This window comes from Zalophus californianus, chromosome X, assembly GCF_009762305.2.
Source record: "Zalophus californianus isolate mZalCal1 chromosome X, mZalCal1.pri.v2, whole genome shotgun sequence".
Lineage (NCBI taxonomy): Eukaryota > Metazoa > Chordata > Mammalia > Carnivora > Otariidae > Zalophus > Zalophus californianus.
The window spans coordinates 111,540,637-111,563,362 of NC_045612.1; the positions used below are offsets into that span (position 1 = coordinate 111,540,637).

The 22,726-nt window shown below is 44.1% G+C and overlaps 1 protein-coding gene across 2 annotated transcripts in view; it reads left to right on the forward strand.

Moving 5' to 3' along the window:
* Positions 1-1,647: 1,647 nt before the first annotated feature.
* SMPX (small muscle protein X-linked) overlaps positions 1,648-22,726 on the forward strand; it is a 61,859-nt gene continuing 40,780 nt past the window's right edge. The window contains exons 1-2 of one of the 2 annotated variants that reach the window (XM_027607921.2): positions 1,648-1,708; positions 11,625-11,681. In XM_027607921.2, coding sequence (XP_027463722.1) covers positions 11,643-11,681 — 39 coding nt within the window. In that variant the 5' untranslated portion in view covers positions 1,648-1,708; positions 11,625-11,642. Of the gene's footprint in view, positions 1,709-7,827; positions 8,036-11,624; positions 11,682-22,726 lie in introns of those variants that run through there. The other variant, XM_027607920.2, reaches the window with a different exon arrangement.

A 22,726-nucleotide genomic window follows, 5' to 3' on the forward strand; every position in this document is an offset into this window, starting at 1 on the left:
GTCACATTCCAGATGTCGGGTGCATGTGTCATTGGCTACTGTTACTGCTTCGGACCCTGGAGGAGGACCCTCCCCCATCTACCATGTGTCAACAAAGGGACTAGAGTTACCTCATTTTTGAAAAAGAGCCAGGTTATTATAGAGGTCTCATGTGACAATGCAGGACAAAGTAATTCTAAATACATTTATAGGCTGCCAAAACTCTGCAAACATTGTCCATTTCAACACTCATTAGAAAATGACTAATAAGAAACAGAAGTGCTCAACCCTGCAATAATATAACTTTGTAAGATTGGTTCAAATAAACCAGGCTTTTTAGAGACAAGGTGCCAACGTAGTTCAGAAGGACTTTGCTGCAGCCTAGGTGCCACAAAGGACACCTGTGTTGGGCAGACAATGACGGAGCTCTGCCCAGGTCCCTTCAGATCCGTTTTCCCACTTGTTGTCTGTTGCTGGCTTCATTGGGACTTTGTTTCCAACACCTCAGTGCTCCTTTGGAGGCCTGCCCTAGGGCCTCTGGAGCAGGCCTTTCCAACCTGGTAAGGAGGGCCAAAAGCCCTGGGAATTTGTTGTCGTGTCCTCCCCGCGCCCCCCCCCCCCCCCCCCCAGGTAGCCCTGAACTTAGGGTAGACCGGTGCAGGAGTGTGACGGCTCCCGCCCCTTGCCTGGGGTAGGGCAACTCTGCGGCGCCAGCTCTCACACTCCAGAGCTCTCTTGCAGGGTCAGAAGGGAGATGCCTTCTGTGGGACTTGAGATTCCATCTTTGTTCCCCCAGTTTTTCCTGGAAACATTTTCTTAATTAACCACTTAGACACAGTTCCTCATTTCAAGATCGGCTTCTGGACGGACCCAACCGAAGACATGTGTCCTTTAGAACTAACACCCGCACAAAGCAGTCACCATGTTGACGGAATCGCCGTGCCCCAGGCGGCAAGGTTTCCAGCCTCAGCTGGAGCCCCAACGCTGCTAGGTGGTACTTTCAGCTCTTCCCTGCTCTCTATGACTGATTTCGTTTTCAAGACCCTTAGAAAGGTGAGGCGGGCTGCCAGGTGGCCTCCGTTTTCCCTGTTCCTCCTCCCCAACCCCACAGACCCTCTGACGACCCTTTTGGGATCAGCTTAGGTCCTTCTCAGAGGAAAGAATATGTGTTCCTGCCTCCCCCCCTTTGGACTCCGCTCATCGGTGACCTCCTTCTGACCTTTATTATCCTTGTCACTCTGGCTTCTAAACAGGTTGAAATATTGTTCAGACTGTTATAAGATACAGCCCCCCCCAATTCTCTCCATGTGGGAGATCTCCAAACCCAAACTGCTATCCTTTCTCTCGGTTCTTAGTCTCAGGGCTAGAAGAGACGGGCCCACTTGCAGCCTGAACTCTTCATTCGCCCCACAACCTGCCGTGACCTGGTTTGTGAACCAGCCCCCACAGTCTATGGAAACACTTCCCTCTGAGGTCAACACTGGCTTTCTGATTCATTACTTCACTCCTCCCCCAAAGCACCATGTTTCTCCCTTCTGTCCTCCCACATCCAATCAGTTAGCAAGGCTACTTTTTTTTTAGGGGGGAGGGGCAGAGGGAGAGACCGAGAGACGCAGACTCCCCGCTGAGCACGGAGCAGACGCGGGGCTGCATCCCACGACCCTGAGATCACGACCTGAGCAGAAGGCAGGCGCTCAACCGACTGAGCCACCCAGGCGCCCCCAGCAAGGTTACTTTTGACTTTATTACTAAAATATACTTTGAACCTCTCTTCTTGTCTTTATCTTCACTGCCAACGCCTTTGTTCGGGGCACCATCATCTCTAGCCTTTTAATGGTTCTCCCTTCTTTCCTGCTCATTCTAGTAGGGTCCTCTTTCCACATGGCAGTGAGAGTGAGCTCATCAAAGCTCAAATCAGGCAACTCCACTGCTTAAAACCTTCTCAGGGCTCCTACTGCCCTTGGAAGAAAATCGGCATCTCTTGTCAAGATGGCCTCCGAAGGCCCTGCTAGCCTCAGGCCGTTCGTCTCTGTGTTTGGGCTGCGTTGTTTTTCTTTGAGTCCTGAGAACATACTTTCCTATCCCAGGGCCTTTGCACATGCGGTCCCCTCTGCCTGAAATATTCTTTTCTCGCCCTCTCAATCTCACTTCTTCTTGGAGAGATGCTGCTCCAGCCACACCTCCCCCAGTTTAGCCTCTTCCTCAGCCTTTTGTTTGTCTTTGTATCACTTAATAGGATTTACAACTATCTTGTGTAGCTGTTTTCTTAGCTTTGTCTGCACGCTCTTTCCCCCACTGTAAGCTCTGAGGGCAGGAACATAGGCTTATTCGCTCTTTTCACCCCAGTGACAGTGGGGACAGAACAGTGCTGGCATTTAGTAGACCCTCAGGACATTCCCTGTAAACATGTCCTTCTCTGTGAAGCCTTCAGCGCCACGGAAGAGTTAGGGGCAAACTTCCTGTGAATTCCTCTAACGGTTTGAAGATAGCACAGAAATCTAATAACCATGTTGTTGCTTACTTGTCTCCTCCGCCAGACCATGGTGAACAGGCTCCTAGAACACAGAACTATAACTTATTTTTAAACTCTCAGTATCTAGCACAGTGCCTGAATCACAGTAAGCACTTAATAAATGATAAATGAATGCATGAATAAATGAATGGAATCTTATTCTCCCAGCTGGGAGTGACTGAGAGGTGGATGCCAGCAATTTCTGAGCACGGAGAAACCGCACCATGTTTTTGGAGATGGAGGTCTGACTTTCCCTTCTGAGGCTAGGCAGCTCTTTTATTTCTGGAAGGAAAATACTTTGGGGGAAAAAAGCTGTTAACGACACAAAAGGGGAAACAAAGGTCCCTTTTTGAAATGAAAAGTTTTCAGACGAGGAGATTCTAAACTGTTCTGCATAATTATGTAAAAGGTTTTTTCTTTTTTAAAAAAGATTTATTTATTTGAGACAGAGAGAGACAGAGATAGCGAGCATGCGCGTGTAGGAAGCGGGCCAGAGGGGGTGGGAAGAGAGAGAGAGAAGCGGACTCCCCCATGAGCTGGGAGCCCAAAGCGGAGCTTGATCCCAGGACTCTGAGATCACAATCTGAGCTGAAATCAAGAGTTGGACGGACATTCAACCGACTGAGCCGCCCAGGTGCCCCGTAAAAGAGCTTTTCATGTGGGTAGAGTTATAACTCCGCACATTACTTCTTTTTGGAAAAGCGATTTTTCCTCTCTGTGGCTACTCATGAAGTCAGGTAAATTCCAAGGAAAGAGTCGTAAACATAGCTGCTACGTGGCCGTGAAGGACTGGGGTTAAGGAGAGAAGTGGTTTGGCTCAAGAAATCACAGAAGGAAGGAAGTCATCACACAGCATGCACCCCAGGGGACAAACCTTGTCACCTGCTCTCCTGGATTAAAAACAAGCATTGATTTGTTCACAGTTACGGTGTCAAAAATTAAAATTCAGCATAGAAGTAAATGTTACGGCAAAATAAAGTGTTTTCATAGATCATGGCTAGTTTCTTTTTCATAATTCTTTCTTCGTAGTTAATCATTCTTCATTTATTAATTTTCTTCTTTCTTTCAGCCTATCAAGTTTTTGGGGATTACATCTTTATACATAATGGTATAGATAGTTATCTATTAATTCATTTAAAATTTTCCATAATATGATTTATTTTACTCTTTGCCGAAACTGTAGGCGACTTATGATAGAGTAGAACTGAGTAGAACTCATAATCATATTATGGAAAATTTTAAATTAATTAAAAATTAATTATTATTATATTATTAATAGTAATTAATAATTAATTACTAATTATATGAAGACTGTAATTTGGGGCACATGATAAGTGTCCAAGAGGGCATTCGGGGTGGGGCAATGGAATGAGCAGCCTGGACTTTTTTTTGTTTGTTTGTTTGTTTGTTCTGGCAACCTGGCTTTTTCTGTTGGCTTGCATGTAGAGGAACAAGCAGAAGCTTCCGGTATTCGGAGCCTGAAGACCTAGATTAGGGTCTGACCCGGACTTCTTAGTCGTGTGACTTTACCTTTTTCAAGGCGTTTTGTCATTTATAAAATGAAGATTTTCTCATTTCTCCTGTGCGACCATGAGCTCTAGTTCCAGCTAACGAAATGTAAGGGGGAGTCTGCTGGGGCTTCTGGGAGAGGTTCTTCCCTGAGAGGAGGGAAGCCCATTTCCCCACCATCCCTGCTGTTCCTTCTCGTTTGAATGCTAGTGCAAGATCCTGATTCCTGGAGCCGTGGCAGCCATCTTGGTAACAGGAAGTAAGAAGCATGAGGATGAAAAACTGACTTGTTGAGAGTGGCAGAGTAAAGAACTAGAAATTGCCTGGGGCTTTTTGACTTTATACAATTTTTGAACCAACCTGGAAATACCTCCCTTCAGGTTTCTAGGCTAGTGAGATGACTAAACGACTTTACTGATTGAATCACTGCTACTCTGGTGTTCATTACTTGCAGCCAGTGCATCCTACCTGACACCGTGTGTATAGTGCTTATGTGGGGCTGCGCATGGGAGTGTGTTTCCTTGAAGTCATTGTGATAGAACAGGAGAGAGCACTAAATATGACAGTTGAAACCTGGGGGTAACTGGCTCTGCTTTAACACTCTGAACCTGGACTTATTGACCTATACAATTGGAATAATACCACTTAACCCGTGGAGCTGCTGGGAGGACTCAGTAAAATAATACAAATGAAAGTGCTTTGCAGCTCAGCAAGGGCTATACGGACAGAAGGTGTTAGAGATCCTCCTGCTGTTGGACTGTAGTGGACAAGGGATAAAGGCATGCAGGCAGGAATTACTTAGGTGAATTCTGTTTTTGCCAGTAATCCCTCACCCTGCCCCTCTTCGGTGACCTCCGCTGAAATATTCCCAGAGGTCTCAAGCTGTCTGCTCAGTGCCCAGCACTGTTTCCCATACTTAAACACTGTTTCTTTTTCCCTCTCCTTCCAGTTGCTCCTCCCAGTGAGAAATGGACTCACGCTGTGCCCATCCCCTTGGTCCCAGTTAATTGTCACTCACCAATCCCGTTATGTGCTGGTGTGTGCCTGGGGCTTCTTCTGTTGTGTAGGGGCCTTATACTGATGAAATAACAACGGGAGTGGAAATGGCAAGGGGTTGTGGCAGGAGGTCAAGGACAGGCATTTGGCTTCTTGGTGCTTCTGGGAGACCCCAGCTGGGGGGCTGCTCAGCTCACAGCTATTCCCCTCTCTGGAGAACCTTATCCACAGATGTGAACCCCAGTGGCCTCCTCTATGCTAGGTGACCTTGCCCCTGGCCAGGAGTTGGGTGATTGACTCGGGCTGGGGGCCATCAGAACCCTGGAATTTTAAAAACTGGAGTTGGAGAAATAGATTTGGCACTCTCTAAGGAGGTCTGAGTTCTCGGTTCTGGTTATCTCTGAGGGTCACCTCCACCCCTGCCACAATATGAAACTTTCCCAATGAACCTCTCTGTCTTGGTTTGCATTGTCTCAAAGCCAGACATGGAGACAAGGACTTGGCTGCAGGCAGTGTATTTGGGTCATGATCCCAGAGAACACACGTGAGGGAGTGGGGATGTGAGAAAGGGAAAAGAGAAAGCTAAAAGGGTATATTAGTGAGCAGGTTCCCGCTGTGAGCCACTGGAGCTCAATTCTGCTGGAGACCCCTGGGAAACTGTAGACCATGCCGAGGAATCAGTCCACCATCGGGAGGACGGGAGGCGGAGTATTTCCCACATCCCCATTGCTTGAGGTTGGTCCCTAGGGTGTCTGCTCCCTGGCACTTATGGCACACCCAGGCAACCTGTCTCGGAGACAGAGAGAGCCCCCGTGCAGAGGCTGAGAGACTCAGGCTTTTGAAGTGTGAAGCTGACAGTGTACTGTGAACTGTCTACAGCTGCAGGAAAACTCAGGTGGGCAGAGGTGATATTGAGAAAGGCATCAGCACTGTCTGCCACACCCCCTCTTGGCTTAAACTGGTTCTCTCTGCGTTTCTGTCTCTTACGACCAAAGGAGTCCCGATAATGCCGCTCACCTCAGTTCTTCCCCCAGAGGCAGCCACACCCACGTCGGGCCAGCCTGGGGTACAAGACATTGCACTTTCCTTGACATATATGACACCACTGGCTACTGAGGGGGCACCGAAGGCAAAAGGACTGTGGCAGAATTTTTGCGCTGACTGCATGGCAAGGAGTCAAGAATGGCTCATTGTTGTTTTCTGTCCATGGAGTGATGCCACCTACTGTCTGCTGAAGTACTCCGAACACATAAGAGTAGCCAAACAGCTGGGGAAATGGGAAGGTGCTCACTACATTCTCTTCTCCAGTGAAAAATAACTCACTTTTGGTGCCAGATCATCTCAAAGCATGATGTTTAAACTGGACTTTAAAGATTCTTTTTTTGAAAAAAGATTTATTTATCTATTTTAGAGAGAGAGAGAGAGAGAAAGAAAACGAGTGGGAGGGGCAGAGGGAGAGGGAGAGAGAACCTCAAGCGGACTGTGCTCAGCGTGGAGCTGGACACAGGGCCCGATCTCATGACTCTGAGATCACGACGCAAGCCGAAACCAAGAGTCAGACGCTCAACTGACTGTGCCACCCAGGTGCCCCAGGAACTTTAAAGGTTCTTTTAAGCAGCACATGAATAGAACAGAATGGTGAGCTCCAAACTGAGATGAACCACAATTATCTGCAGACCTCCTAATTACAGAGAGTTGGTTTTCTTTTTACCAACCTGAAAACAAGCTGGTTGCTTCCGTTTGGAACGCATTCAGCTGCATGGAACAGGAACATGACTTCAGGGGCTCATATGAACCAGAACTTCTTTTCCTCACGGAACGAGGGGACTGGGAGGAGATGGTTGCTGGTGGTGGGTCAGTGGCTGACTACACTGTGAGGGACTCAGACATGGAGTCACCTTCATCCAGTGGGTGAATTATAAGTGTGCTCACTCTGTTTGATCCTTCTACTGAAGGGAACTATGTAAAGGTAGTTTCAGAGACTGAAGAAGCCAAGTAAATTAATTGATTAATAAAAGCAGTGTTAAAAATGATGAGCACAGGAAAAAGAAAAAAAACAACCCTCCTCAACCGCCAAAACCCAAAAACCAACCCACAACAAAGATAATGAGCACGTGCCTCAGTGTTTGGCCGTGTTCTTGTTTAAAAAGTGTTCTGCCTCATACCTGGTCCTGGTTCCTGTCGCACTTAAAATAGATATTTCCTCTTTGTTTGGTTTTGTGCTGTGGTCTCCTGTGCTCTGTGGCCCAAGTCATTGTCACCAGTAGAGGCAGGACAGCAGAGATAGCAAGGACTCAGCCCTGGCACCACGTTTGAGTGGAATGATCTGGGACCATGTATGACCCACAAAAAGGGTGATGTCTTACAGTTCAATGTGATGTTATAATTATCATCATTTGGTGAGCGTTTATTGACTGCTGATCATGAAAGAATTTTAACAGCTCCTAAGTGACCAAGCTAGGACTCAAAAGGTGCTCAATGTCGGTGCCCCTGCTAAGAAGGTTGGGGCCATGCTGCTTCTGTCTAATTTTTATCCAACGCTCCTTGTCTTCTGGCCTCCAGGTAATAACGCTAAAGATAGAAACTTTTCCTACTTTTCAAACTTCACTGTGCCCCCTCAGAACATGTGAGAAAGCGCAGCCAGCATCTTCTGGAAGATTAGGAGGGCAGGAAGATTCCGTAGCCACCTTCCGGCTGACATTTGAGCCCTGCTTTCAGCACGGTCAAGCCTTTCGGAGGCAGCCAGTATATGGCTTGTATCAAACTCTATATTTAGGAAGAACAACTGTGAGCTATGACAGGAATTCTCTTTAACACTTAGCCTTAAACCGAGTTTCCCTCCAGCCCCGAGCGGGGAGCAGCTCTCAGTACTGAGTGAGGCACCGAGCACTTGAGCTATTTCAGCCACATGCAAAGCGTCGGAATTGAGATCACAGCTCACAGGACACCGGGCGTCCCTTCCACCTTCTGAGGAGCCTTGTATTCTTGCACCTGGCTGCCTGGGACTTTCCTTAGGCAGTAAACAAATACATAGAGCAGGTAAGCAGGAGGACCCAGCTCGGGCAACTGGGCTTTCTGAAGGAAATTTCCTTGATACCTAACTTGAAGTGACTACTTATAACTTTGTAGGCTTGTAACTAGTGGCTGTAGCTTCCTTGTAAATTCACTATTCATTGGTGGTGTTGCTGATTCTGTTTTTAGAAATTGTGTGTGTTTGGGGGGGCTATTTGAAAGAATATTGAACTAAAAGTAGTTTTCATTGATCGTGACATTAAGAAAATTTCCACAGTCCACAGAGGATGACTGTATCTATGTCATTTTCATTCTTAATGGCCAGGGTTACAATCAGTCAGCTGCAGACCGATTCGGGCTGGAAGCCTAGGATTAATCAGGAGAAACTGCCGCAGAGGAAGGCTATCATGCTAGCTCTCTGATTTACCTAAGTGCAAATTATTGTTACCCAGTACAAGTTTAAAATGCTTCTCCCCTCTCCCTCAGCGCTGGGCTTGGCCTCAATGACAAAGTTCTATCAACGTACAGATCGATTAACATCACAAAACCATCTTTTCGAAAGCCCTGCTTTGGTCACAGTGTTCCCTGTACCCAGCAGGGTGGAGGGCAGTACCTGTCTCTCTCTGTGTGGGCACTGGGTTCTGAGACTCGGCAACGATGAGTGCCTCTTGCCTCTCGGCATATTTCAGGCAAAGTGAATAAGGAGTTAGTCAGTTCAGACAGCTGAACATCTTTCTACACCCTTCTCAGGAATTATTTTTAGCTTCAGGACAGAAGATAATTCCCTTTGAGAGTGAGCTTTAGCCATCTAATAGATCTTTAAAAAGAACAAACAAAGCCCCTTCTATCCAAATATTGATTTATTTTACTCTGAATCCCTTCTTATTAAATTAGTGATATTAATGTTGACAAATTTTTAGTAAAGGAAAGAGTCTTCCTTAGAAGTCAGATTTTAGGTGTTGCCCAATCAAAAACCCAGCAGAGGTATATTGTATGTGACTCAGCATACAGACCCCATTAAAGTTCCCCACTGACTCGCAGATCTTCCAGGAAAACCCAACACAACTGTGCTAAGCTGGCAAACATTTCCTTTATAGTATAGGCTTTGTAAAAGTCAATATATGTCTTGTCAAACTTTCCACATTTCCAAATTTTAGCCAGAACCAGGAGACGCAGTAATAAGAGTACTTTAAACGGTACCTCTTCGGATGAAAAGCTGTGGTCAGCTGTGGGTAGAGTTGTGCCTCTAAGACATAGCTGTGTTTTTTGGTCCCGGGACGAGGCACGCAGATAAAGAAAGCAGGTGCATTCTACACTGCATCCCTAGTGGAGGTGAATGCATGGCCAGGGAAACAGCCAGGGAACACTGTCTATTTTTATTCATCAGTGTGCTTTGCCCTGATTTCTCTGTGAATAATGAGGACAGTGGGGAACGGCTGCAGGACGGATTTACACAAATGTTATATAGCCTGTTTGCAAGGAATGAGAGCTGGGATCTGACCAACTTTCTAAAGATGTCTCTATAGCAGATTGACATGTATGTTTAGAAGGAATTCATATGCAAATGAGATATACCAAGGCCATATAGGAGCCGAGGCCCAAGGTCTATCTATCCTTTAGGCTCAGAGGTCCACAAAAACAAAGCAATCCAATAGTTTAGTGAAAAAACAAAATCAGCCTAATTAAAAAAATTCAATGCAATATAAATAACACAATCATTCATTGCCTGATTTCTTTTTTACATTTCAACATGCTATTGTAATAACAAAAGAAATTTCCTACTTCCTATGTTTCAAATCGATGTGCAGTAACTTTTTGTAAGTTCTCAAGTGATACTGGTTAAACTGTAGTTGTACATGCAGAGAGAAAACTCTATGCTGAGATGTTTAAAGTCCTGTGAGAATTGTTGCTTTGAATGACTTCTAATAGCTTTTGAGGAATAGAAACATTAAAAATTAAACTACCAAACTTTTCCTTTTGATATTGAACTGTGTATCCTAGATCCGAAAATTAAAAAGCCCTCATTGACTCTTTGACACTGCGCGAAAGATAGAAATCTATTTGAAACATATCATAGAGAAAAATGCAGTCCTAACTGTTCAATGTCTTGTTGCTTTTTAACTTTTTAACCAAAGCAAGAATAATTCTACCTAGACCCTTCTGGATGGAGGTTATCTATATCTATCTATTACCAAAACATGCAGGTGAAACTTAAAAAAAAACAAAACTCATTATTTTCATGAATGTGACTCCACAAAGACTTACATTTGGATATACTAGAGATTTTAAAAAATTATGTAATTGTTTAACTTTATATAACAGGGCCTACGACTTTGAAGATCTCAAAAACAATGTTCTTCAGAGTTCTCAGATCTTTTATATGTACAAGTGGTGAGGGGCGTTGTCAATATTTGCATCGTGCTCTAGAGTCCCTGAGGCAGTTTTGGGAACATTACGTCATTTTGATTCTCACCACAGCCTAAGAATCAGGTAAAATTTAAGGGAGAGGAAAAGGGCCTAGAAATGTTGAGTGACACTGGCCACGTGATGTGGGACGGGTCGCAAACGCCCGCCCTGCTGCCTGTGTTCATTTGCTCACAGGTTAGCACATGCATTTACACCAGGCAGTAGAGGAAAGTCAGTCAACCCATTGTATGGTTTGGGTTTAAATCCAAAACGTGTCAGCATGTTTTCCATTCCCTGAATTTTTTAACTTTTTCCGTTGGGCCTGTCAACATGTCATAGACCCAGCTATGACAATACTTAGAGGTGCGAGAACAGGCCTGAGCCGGGCTGTCCCCCGTGCCCCTCGCGCCAGCAAACCTTGGCCACTAGTCACCTGTAAGTCAGGTCTCCCCACCTGAGAGAAAGCACGAGTCCTTTGGGAAGGAAGCACTGCTGTGTCTTGGGGAAATGACATGGTCGTGTAAATCCTTATTTGCCTTGTGAGGCTATTCCCTTAAAAGCAAAGTAGCCGGGCGAGGCTTGCGGCTGCCTGTGTTTACAGAGCCATGGCCATGGACACCCAGAGTGGGGAGGTGGTGGCCCGGTGCTCACAGCGTCTCCCAGGACCCCGCGTGGAACAGACGCGTGCGTGCACGGCGGGCAGAGGGCGGTGCAGTAGTGCGGACGTAGTCCAGGCCCTTTCTCTTTGGGTGCTCAATGGAGAGGAGGAGCTCCCAACGGGCTGACACACAGCCCTGGCAACAGCTCATTCAGATCAGAAGTTCAGTTTCAAGCGGAGAGCTTCCGAGGCCCCAAACAAAGGTGTTTTATTCCCACAACCCCTTTGCTTTGCTGCTCTCGGCAGTGGGGGCAGGAGGGCAGGGAAGGGGATGATAGCTCCTTTCAAGTTTCTGATTGCCTATCATTCGATCAGGGGCGAGGCATCTCAGCATTTCTCCTCATGAATGATTTATCCGGGCGCTCTAGTGTTCCCTCTCCCCGAGGCATTGGGAAGGAGAGTCTCTTAAGTAACTTCAGAAACTGAGACTGAAAGAATATAGGGCCACTGAAAGGGGTGACTGCCCAGTTGAATCATGAGTTAAGTTCTAATTTATCAAGCCGGAGAATCTGAATGCCGCCACCTCTAACAGTTTCTCACTTGTTTTTTTAGGGATAAGACCCCGTGAATATGTCAAAACAGCCGGTTTCCAATGTCAGAGCCATCCAGGTAAGTAGGTGTATTTGCGTTTTAACATCAGCTCTGCGACTCCTCGCCTGTTTGCTTTAATAAATCAGACCTTTTGCCATTGTTCACCCCTAACTTGGTAATTCACTTCAAGAAAAGACTGACCCCTAGGGCACAAATGAGACAGGATCTGAGGTTGGGAAGGTAGGGCTGAGGAGGGAGAAGCTACTGTTCAATTATGCTGAATTGTGAGACAATCAAAGTTATGAATGAGAATTAATTGACCGTCTATAAAAATGCAGTGTTTAGTTTTTGGATATGTTTTCCGATGCATATATATATATATTTTAAGATTTTATTTATTTGACAGAGAGAGAGAGACAGTTGAGAGAGGGAACACAAGCGGGGGGAGTGGGAGAGGGAGAAGCAGGCTTCCTGCCGAGCACGGAGCCCGGTGCGGGGCTCGATTCCAGCACCGTGGGATCATGACCTGAGCTGAAGGCAGCCACTTAACCGACTGAACCTCCCAGGCGCCCCGATGTACATGTTTTTGACAGGCTCACTGATACGAATTAAAAAATTCACTTCCCATTTTTATATCTAACTGAATTTATTGACCCATCTGTTTAGAACATATCCTTTCTTGTCAAGCATCCCTCCTAAGGCTTGGGTATGCATCGTGTAAAGTCTGGGTGCTGTTATATCTCCTCATGCCTTCCCAGCAAACAAATTCTTTGGTTGTTTCAACTGACTTAAGAGTCACCCCAAAAAAGAGGAGGGGGGCACAGGCATTTTGGAACACAAATACAATTATGAAAATAACTTTCAGTATTTGTTTTTACTCCATACTTAATTTATTATTCTCTTAAGGTTTTTGTGCTTAATTCTCAAATGGCTCCCACACTGTGATGCCGGGCATGATCCTTTATTGTAAAATTCCATCTTTCTCTTGCATTGACCTAGAGTCATCCGTGCTACCTCTAAAGGAACGTTTAAACTTTTTTTTTTCCTGAACTTTTCTGAATACCGCAGGATGTGTGGCACAGTTCCTGAATATTTGGGATCTGATATACCATCACAGCAGAAACATAAGTGATTGACCATATTTTGGAGGGGTGTGCATGTGGCCAGGTTATGGGATTAGAAATCCTAGCACACGCCAGTGGTAGATGTGGGTGGAGGGACAGATCTTTAACCTGTCAAGACAGATGCACAGCCTTAATTGGATGGGCTTCTTAAGTGGCCAGATGTATTACAACCCCTGGAAACTTGTCATAGAACGAACTACCAAGGAAGAGCCTACTGGCAAGGATCCAACTCCCCGCATAGCCACGTTTGGCCCTTTTGTGTCTACCTAGTGAGTCTTTGACATACCTTGACATTGGTAGTGGAACTTATTTTGCCTCCCAGACCTATGGGCATCCTTGAGCCTTTGAACCTTCTTTACTGGAGTTTGAATCCTTAATCCATATAGGTGTGGAATCATGGGAAAACTACTTTATCTCTCTGCTTCTCTTTCTACGTCTGTAAAATGGGGATGATAACAGTGCTCACGTCCTAGAGCTACACATACATGTTGCTTAAAACAGCACAGTAAGCCCTCATTAAGGGTCAACTATTATCATAATAATTATCATTCAGGAATGTTCTTTGTTAACGTGATGAGAAATAATACCATTTAATCACTGCATTTGAAGCTCCCAAGGTGCTAAACATACAATTTCCTTTTTATTTTGCAGGACACAAAAACATAGTCTTCCCTCAGGCTGTCTTTGCTTCTCTTCCTTTTAAAGCTGAAAGTGTGTTGATTTTTCTTCCTTAGTGCTTTCTCGCTTCCCTCAAATCTATGCTGAAAATTCACCAGTATTTTATCTACTAATTCTGACCTTGATATATTTTTAGGTCTGTAATATTTAAAAACCTGCTATGGACTCTTCTCAGTAAGTGTTGTTTTACTGCATTTAAAAAATTCCATCCCCTCTACCAACAAAGGCAATAGAGTGCTTCCTTATGGATGTGGTTTTTCCTCTTTCAATATATTTTATGCCACTCAAAAAGCCTAATTTAATGCACCTTCAAATGAAATATTATTTCTCGTGGCTAAATAGGATCTGTACTATCTGATATTTTTCTATCATCTCTTCATTAACCTAAAGTAGGGTCTATTAAATAAAATTTGAAAATGGTTACACTGTAGAAAATGGTTTATAGTAGTAACATTATCTAGGGTACAGTCATGTCTGGAACAAATAGAAACCCCAAATGATGAGGAGTGCCCTCATTGTGTAAATACCACTTAAAGATGTTAAATGATCTATTCAAAATGTTCTAGTTGCTTCTCCTTTTTATTTTATTTTTTTTAAAGATTTTATTTATTTATTTGACAGAGAGAGACACAGAACACAAGCAGGGGGAGTGGGAGAGGGAGAAGCAGGCTTCCTGCAGAGCAGGGAGCCCGATGTGGGGCTCGATCCCAGGACCCTGGGATCATGACCTGAGCCGAAGGCAGACGCTTAACCACTGAGCCACCCAGGCGCCCCTGCTTCTCCTTTTTATTAGGATCTTATTTCCAATGCAGTTCAACTGTCATTTCCTGGGTCTTTGTGACAGGCACTGTGCAAAGTCCAGGCCATGCAAAGATGAACTGATACCTGGTCCCTCTGTTTGAGGAGCTTGTTATCTCCAGGCCTTACTAGTTGTGTGACTTTGGGCAAGTTGTTTATCTTCTTTGTGCCTTGGTTTTCTCATCTATCGAGTGGGGGATTTAATAACAGTACTGGTCTCATAGGGTTGCTGTGAGAGTTAAATGAATTAATACATGTGAATGCTTAGGCCACTGCCTGGCTTGTTATAATTGCTTAATAAATATTAGCTGTTATCATCAGTCATCAGTCATCATCACCATATCACCATCTACACCATCATCTAGTTCAACAATTCCCAAGGTGTGTCTCTTGGAATACTAGTTTTATGGGATGTCATTTGTTAATTAAAGGGTTCCATGATAAAGTGTTTGGGAAACACTAAATTCAGCGAAGTTGAATAGGATTTTTACTGCAGGATTTCTCAGAGTCCATAACTTCCTAATGGGTTTATATATTTTTAAGAAAGTGGTGATGTAGGCAGAGTTTTCAAAACATACAGGAACTTTCAAATGAGTATTTGGCAGCATAGCATTTTGCAGTGCAAACTTCTAGAAAATAATGACTTCGATCTCTATTTTGTCTGGATTGAGCAAACTTAAGCCAATGTCAGCTATACTTAAAACAGATAAGCATTTAGATAGTTGAACTACTGCGCCTATGTGCATCAGACAACATGGAGCCAAATGGTTACAAATCTCTGCCTGGCACTCATTCACTCTGGGACCTTCATTCACCCTTAGTTTACCCTTCTGTAAAACGGGGACAATCCTACTACTTGAAAGGATTGTTATAATGAATAAACTAATGAATGGCAAGTGCCTGGTTTATAGCACACAATTCCTTAAGAGATGGCTCTTCTAACTGCCCAAGTAATGCATGAAATGGCCTTGGTTTCTCTTCAACTGGTTCCATCCCCTCCATGCCCCAAATTAACAGGGAGGACAGAACTAGGCCTACCCTGAGAGGGCTTGGACAGCTGTCTTTCATACCCACATGGAAAAGGTGGCCTTTGAATTGTAAGGGAATTCTATCTAAGTCGGTGTTTCTTTTCAGTTGTACTAATGAAATCACATTTATGCCCGGGACATAAAAATATACTGAAGGAATCAGTTGATCCTTCCTTTGCCTGGACAGGGCCTTTGTCTCCCAAAGCAGCTGTAAGGCTGTATACCAGATGTCAGCAAATCTTTTCTATAAAGGGCAAGATAGTAAATATTTTAGGATTTGCACATCATCGGGTCTCTGTTCTAACTACCCAACTCTGCCATTACAGCACAAAAGCAGACATAGGCAATGCATAAATGAATGAGGGTGGCTGTGTGCCAATGCAACTTTATTTATAAAAACAGGTGGCAGGTTGGATTTGGTCCATGGGCCATAGTTTCCTGGCCCTCATTCTGTACTCTCCAGGCTGCTTGTTACACCCCACTGTTGATGGGGATGGAGTTGCAACCAAGGTAACATCAGCACACTCAGCATAGTGGGGCTGATCCCTTCAGATGAAAACATTTGACATGACAGGTGGGGAAAGCTAGAGCTGCTGGGGAATCCAATCCCTTCTGTGATCTGCTCGGCAAGTCTTTTTAATGAGACCAAGTGACATTGGTCACCGGTAGCACCTGCCCGTCCTTCCCCTTCCTCCTGAACACACCCCCTTTGGAAACCACCATGGGCCTCCCTAGGGCCTCAGCCCACCCAGAGCCAATGTTCTCTGGGTCATCACTGGTTTTTCTCTCTGCCGTTGACCAGAGTGAGCTGAGTATTATTTGTCCTCTCTCATGAGATCTGTGAGCTTCATGGTTGAATGGAAAAGAGTCCTATGCCCTAGTCTTAGCTCTGCTCTGTGACTTCAACCCCCTGGTCTCCATGATCTGCAAAGGAAGGTGTTGCATTATATGGCCTCCAAGCCTCTGTGTAGCTTCTAATAATCTATGAACTTCCTGAGAATAACTTCTAAGGTTTATTATTAGGATGACAATAATAGTCACAGTTTCTTCAGGGTTTACTATGTACTTGGCACAGTGCAATGAGATCTCCATGAATTATAACGAAAGGTTTAGAGAAGTGAAACAACTTGCCCAGGATCAAACAGCTTGTGAGAGTCAGGACCCGAGCTCAAGTTGTCTGATCCCAAAGCCCATGTGTGGAACCACTCTACAACATTCTCTAGTCTCATTACTTACCATCCCCACCCTGGCACGGAGAGTGAGGATGGAGGAGTGGGTGGGACCATCTAACTAGGGTAATCATAAATATGAAGCTGGGTCCTCCCTTTTAAAGAGCTCAAGTGACATTCAGAAAGAGTGTCAGCATTTTAGGGAAGAAGCTAATAGCCCACCCTGATTAAAGTCATCTTAAGGGCGCCTGGGTGGCTCAGTCGTTAAGCAGCTGCCTTCGGCTCAGGTCATGATCCCGGGGCCCTGGGTTCGAGCCTCACATCGGGCTCCCTGCTCAGCAGGAAGCCGCTTCTCCCTCTCCCACTCCCCCTGGTTGTGTTCCCTCTCTTGCTGTGTCTCTCTCTGTCAAATTAATAAATAAAATCTTAAAAAAAAATAAAGTCATCTTAAATGTAAGTTGGCTGGGAGTGAAAAGTACAAAGTAAAGAGACTTGGTGACAAGCATGGTCTCAAAATACAAACAGCCATGGCCACTGAATTACCACCTCTCTGCTTAATTCACTTAACCAAGCTGCTTGTAAAAGTCAACCTAACCCTTATTATACATTTTAAAGGAATGAGTACATGAGCCCTGCATCGTTAGTACGTGGCCTCTTATGGGAACTTGTCAGTTGCCACCCAATCCATGTGTTGAACAGAATATCGTGAAGCCCCAAGCTTTAATATTTCTTTCCCTTCCCCACCCATTATCATTGCTCTTCCACTTCCCATTGCCCAGGGCATAAAGGCTCCATGGAAGAAGAAAACAGCCTGACCAAAGTCTTTACAGACAGGTGTCAGAAACTCTAAGAGCTTCCTAACTGGGGTTTCTAGTTTAAAAAGGATTCCAGGTCCATGACGATCCTTGGCATAAAAGAATAAACTATCACCACCCATGTCTGGCCAGTTAACCAAATACATTGGTTAAAGCTAAAAATAACATAATGATACATACCTTCCTTTAACATCTAATTTAAATTTAAAAATTAAAAATGAACTGTCATTTGCCACTTGTTTTAATGTAGAGTCAAGGCCTTTTCTTTGATCATGGATCTATAGCTTCTTTCTTATATAAACCACTATAATACATTGTTTATCATTTCTAACCCTGGTTTCTTTAACATGTAGCCAGAAGTTGAATGTTAACAGACTGACTCTAGAGTGGGTTCAGTGCTACCTCCAGCTGATAGTCTTTGCTGCTCTGACCAGGGCTCCATGTTAGTAACATGAAGCAAGTAGTCTATATGTTGGCCAAAAGATGTCATTTTTTGAGGCTGACCTTTACAAGTACCTCAGATATATGACTTGCCCTCAATCATTTGTACACATTATGTTAATAGCCATAATGCATTCTTGAAATCTGCTTTTCCCTGGATGACAACACTACAGTTGAGTCATTCAGGAAATTACTGAAAAAAACAAAGTGATGAGAACAGAGAGAGACAGAGAAGAAAACCTTTCAGTATGGAACACCATGGGTGATAGACAGTGGCTGAGTGGGAATTTCTCAAGGTTGTGTCGAGAGGGTAAGTTTTGTATGTTCTGAATCCTTTCCAGATTTCAAGAATCCCGAAAGACAAAGAAGTTACATTCTAGTGGTATAGAATTGTATTTTAAAATAGGTTGGACTGTATTTTAGTTGGTAGGTTCATCTGTCTCTCTTAATTTAAGCTACTAAATCAAATAAGAATCTCATTTTCTAATCAGCTCTTTCAGCTTTTTCTGAAAGTCTTCTATGAAGATGCTAGAAATCTCAAAATGTCATCTCCTGCTCCATTCAGGGAAGGTCTAGGGCACTAAGAATAGGAAAGTGCAGAAAGAAATACTGCAAAATGCAACCCTGTAGGGTTTCCTCTGCCTGTGGCCTGGGAGGATGGCATGGTGAGGGTGGCTATAGATTCTGGCTGGAGCGGCTCGAGACCTTTGAAAACTAAAGATAGAATCAGTGTGGGGGGGGGTTATCTGAAACAAATATGCAATGGGAGGAAACTCCAAAAGCCTCAACACTAAAAGGAGAGACACAGTGGGCACCAACAGGGAGGACCGGGAGGGAGAGAGAAGAGAACACTGGCTATGGAAAGCGAAGGGGATAGGGATTGAAGGGAGTCAGTGGCGGGCAGCTATCAGAATCCAACCGACTGGGGAGAGAAGATGTCGCTCCATTGGAAGTCACACAGGAGTGGCTGGGGAGGGAATATTGTTTCCAGAATCCTCGGGCTCAAAGCCTGGAGCCAAGCAGGAGAACAATACAAATAATTAAGGGAGTAGTGGAATTAACTTACAGGGAATTCTCTCTACTTTTCTTCACCTGGTGAGATCAAGGGTAGTATTCATTTCACATCAGATAGGTCCATTATCAGGGAACTGTATCCCGTTCTGGCAAAAGATGATCTAGTAGATTTTTTTCCATTCCCAACTTCGAGGATGTAACAAATTATGTCTAGCTTGGGAAAGCGATGCGCTGGGCTTGCTGCGTCCAGGCATATTTAAAAATATCTGAGATGAATAAAACTCAAGGAGGGAAAAGAAATGCAAGGGAATGTGTTATAAAAGGAAAAAAACAAAAGTCTGCCTCGTTTGCATTTATACAGATTCTATAAAGAGAAGGAAGAAGTTCAACCTTGTACAATAAACAAACCTAGGAAAAAGTCTAATCACATCAGTGATAGGGAGTCACCTCAACACAGAGAAAGTCGAACATCAATGACCTGGACTGACTCCATTTTCTTTCATAAAAATGTACCTTATATTTGAAATCCATTTTGAATAGCGAATACCACACCCAATTTGCAGATGGAAAAATTAATCATTGAAAGATATTTTATTTGAACTCGAACAGAGTGAATCAGTGAAAAACAACAATATGACTCAATTCTCTGGCCATGGAATAAAAAAGAGAGCTAAGGTCTACGTTTTACTATCAAATTCTAGTTATAAGGAATTTTTCTTATGGCTATAATTTAGTCTATAATTTGTCACTCACATATCACCACTCTACAATTATATTAATGAAACATCTCTAATCATTTACAAATCACTCTTCTGACACTCCCTTCAGGTGTACATTAATGACTGGATATTTGACGCGTTCTTGGGCTGCTTTGGATCCTGTCAATATTTGCTGTCAAAAACCCATTTAGGTTCCTGGTTTCTTGAGTGATGCCTTAAAGATGAAAAAGCATCAAGTCACTGAGTTAATGGCTCATTTATCAATGTGGCTTTTCTTTGACACCTATTTTGGAATTAATCCATTTTGTGTGCCCCTTTTCCAAGGCCACTCTCAAAGTGTAAGCCTGTAATTTTTGTGCAGTTTAGAGCATTTTAGAGTGGTTAGAGCTCACTTTGGTCAAGTAAAAAGAGCTCTTTGGAGAGGCCTTGATAGAGTAAAAAGGTCTGTCCCTAAGGTCAGGCAGCTCTGATTTGGAATCCTGGCTTTTCCTCGAACTCTTTGTGTGACACCTAACTTCTCTGAGGCTCAGTTTTTTCCTCAGCAGTTTGTTGTGAGGCTGTAGGACCCAGGCTGAATCGGGGTTTGGGGGTGGCTAAAGGAGTGTGTGGTGGGTGGCTGGGGAGTAGTTACTATCCCCAACCTCGCATGGGGTTAAGATGAAAGCCAGTCTCAAACCCAACTCTGCCACATGTACGGACGTTTATTAAACACACATTCATTAGCAAGCCAGCACAAAACCGTCCATGCGGTCTCTCTGTGAGCTCCAGGAAGCCTCGGCTCTTGTGCCTTTAAGTGCTCCAAGTGACTGTCACCTCACATAAAAGGCTCACATGAGGCAGGTGGAGATTCTGTGCCCCTCGTTGGCAGCACCCAGCTGGAAATCCTCATTATCAGTGGCTGGAGACAGGCCCATTTAGGGATCACTCCTCGAGCTTGGTCTCTGAAGATGCAATGTATAGGCTCTCCAATTCTTACACTCTGTTCAGCACGGGGGAGGGATTGTCTCCAAGACATTTTAACCAATCTACATACCCTAACCTTCTCTAATTTCTTTAACAAGAGCCATGTCTAATGCTCATGCCATTATTCCCCCTATTTTTGACATTTCTTCAGACATCAAAACCTCAGGTGTTAGTGGACAGATGGCTAACAGAAGGACTTGGAGTAGCAACCGTGGGAATGTGGTCTTAGTGATATTTTACCACCTCATCACCACTCTACGAGGATAAACTCCCACTTAGAGCAGAATTCTCTAGAGCTGCAGTTTAAACCAACCTGAACATATAAAATATCACACGGTCTATGCTGGTTGAAAGTAAATTACAGACAACCTAACAATGGGAAGAACGAACGTTTTATTTTATTAATTTATTTGACAGAGAGAGACACAGCAAGAGCAGGAACACAAGCAAGGGGAGTGGGAGAGGGAGAAGCAGGCTTCCCGCGGAGCAGGGAGCCCGATGCGGGGCTCGATCCCAGGACCCCGGGACCACGACCTGAGCCGAAGGCGGACGCCCAACGACTGAAGCCACCCAGGCACCAAAGAACGAACATTTTAAATACATGTCAATACTCATCCACTTAAGGATGATCTCTTTCAGTGGTTGTCAGATTGGGTACCCCCCTCCTCACTGGAAGGAACTGCTCATGGCCCACGGTTTGGGGGAAGCAGATGTCGTTCTGCACTCCCTACCACCTTAGCCAGAGCAGCTCTACCTCTATCTCCACCTAGTTTGCATTTTAGATGTTCTCACAATACTTTATGTAAAGGAAGGGTTCCGTAGCCGAAAGGTTTGAAACCACTGACAAAGCCTAATATTCATATTACAAGCGGGAAAGATGAGACCCAGAAGACTGTCATCTTTTCAAGTACAGAGAATCTGTAACACCTCCTAGCCCTGGGCTCTTTGCCCTAGCAGAAGGCACCCGTTTAACCGTGAAGAGGCAACACGTATTGCTAAAATTGAACTCAGCAAGAAAAGGTGGTGTTCCCATAGCATGTGCTTTACCGAATACATTATCCTGGATGACCTTATGTATTCCTTTACTGAAAACTACAACCCACTACAGAGCATGCACACTTCATCAAATAGGTTAGTTTAGCAGGCAAATCTTTCAGAAACCGTATGTTAACTTCAACTCACCATTAGGAAGATGCCCTCTGTAGATGCTTAAAAAATGGGTCAGGGTTGTGATGATCCAATTAAACTTTTAGCCAGTCAACCTTCTCCCCAAAGTCCCTGTATCTACTTTCCCCCTTTTCCAATCAAACTGTAGCAATGGGGATAGTTATTGCTTCAATATAGATAATTGTCTGCGGGTCTTATTTACATGGTTTTGATCTTATTTCAGGACCCTAATGATATTTCATCCAGTCTAAGACACTGCCAATTGTAAAATACCATTATGTTATGTCCTGCTAAAAAATAAAACACATGTGCCCATTAAAAATTTAAGAAACCACTGGTTGTAAGACACATTTTGATTTCAGAGATATTAAAAGAGATGCATCTTGGAATTCATGAAGTATGCTACCATATTTGCCACCATATAAGACATATTTTCCCCCTTGCCTTCTGCCCCTCCCTCCTCCCACTCTAGGCCACCTGATATTTCCATTAAGCAGAGAAATAGCATAGAAGGCTCAGCCTTAGACTTTCCAAAATACTTCCGTCTAAAATTGTGCTGCACATATATTTTGGCATATATAGTACACATTGACGAAAAAAACTCTTGGCTTGTTGGCCCTAGGAATGGTGATGTACCTCTTTTGATACCCTCCATGAACACTCTGGATCTGTTTCCTTTCTGTGGGATCAGCATTATTCTAGTAGGAAAGGGAATTGGAAAGACTCTAGGAAGAAAACATCACTTCCTGCTCTTGGGAGAACACAGATCTGCCATGTTGCCTGAACATGGACCCTGGATATTTCCTGTGTCTTGAGTTAAACATTCCCCTTGCAACAGAGCTCATATCAGGCAGTTCCAAACAGACCTTACCATAGTTCCCAATAATTTTGTTTGATGTGGCACCAAAATTGTCCAAACTGTATCATAAGGTAGTAAAATATTTTGTCCCTTTTGCTCAGGCATCATTTTCATGCATAACATCAAAGTGCAATTTCAACTTTTCAAGTCCACATATCTAGTTACTCATAAGGCAACACTTTATCTAAGTGGAAAAATTATGTTCTACCTTAAAAAAGGTTTTTGTTTTTTAGAGAGGGAGAGCACAATTGGGCGGGAGAGGCAGAGGGAGAGAGAGAATCTTAAGCAGGCTCCACGACCGGCACAGAGCCCGATGCACGGCTTGATCTCACGACCCTGAGATCATGA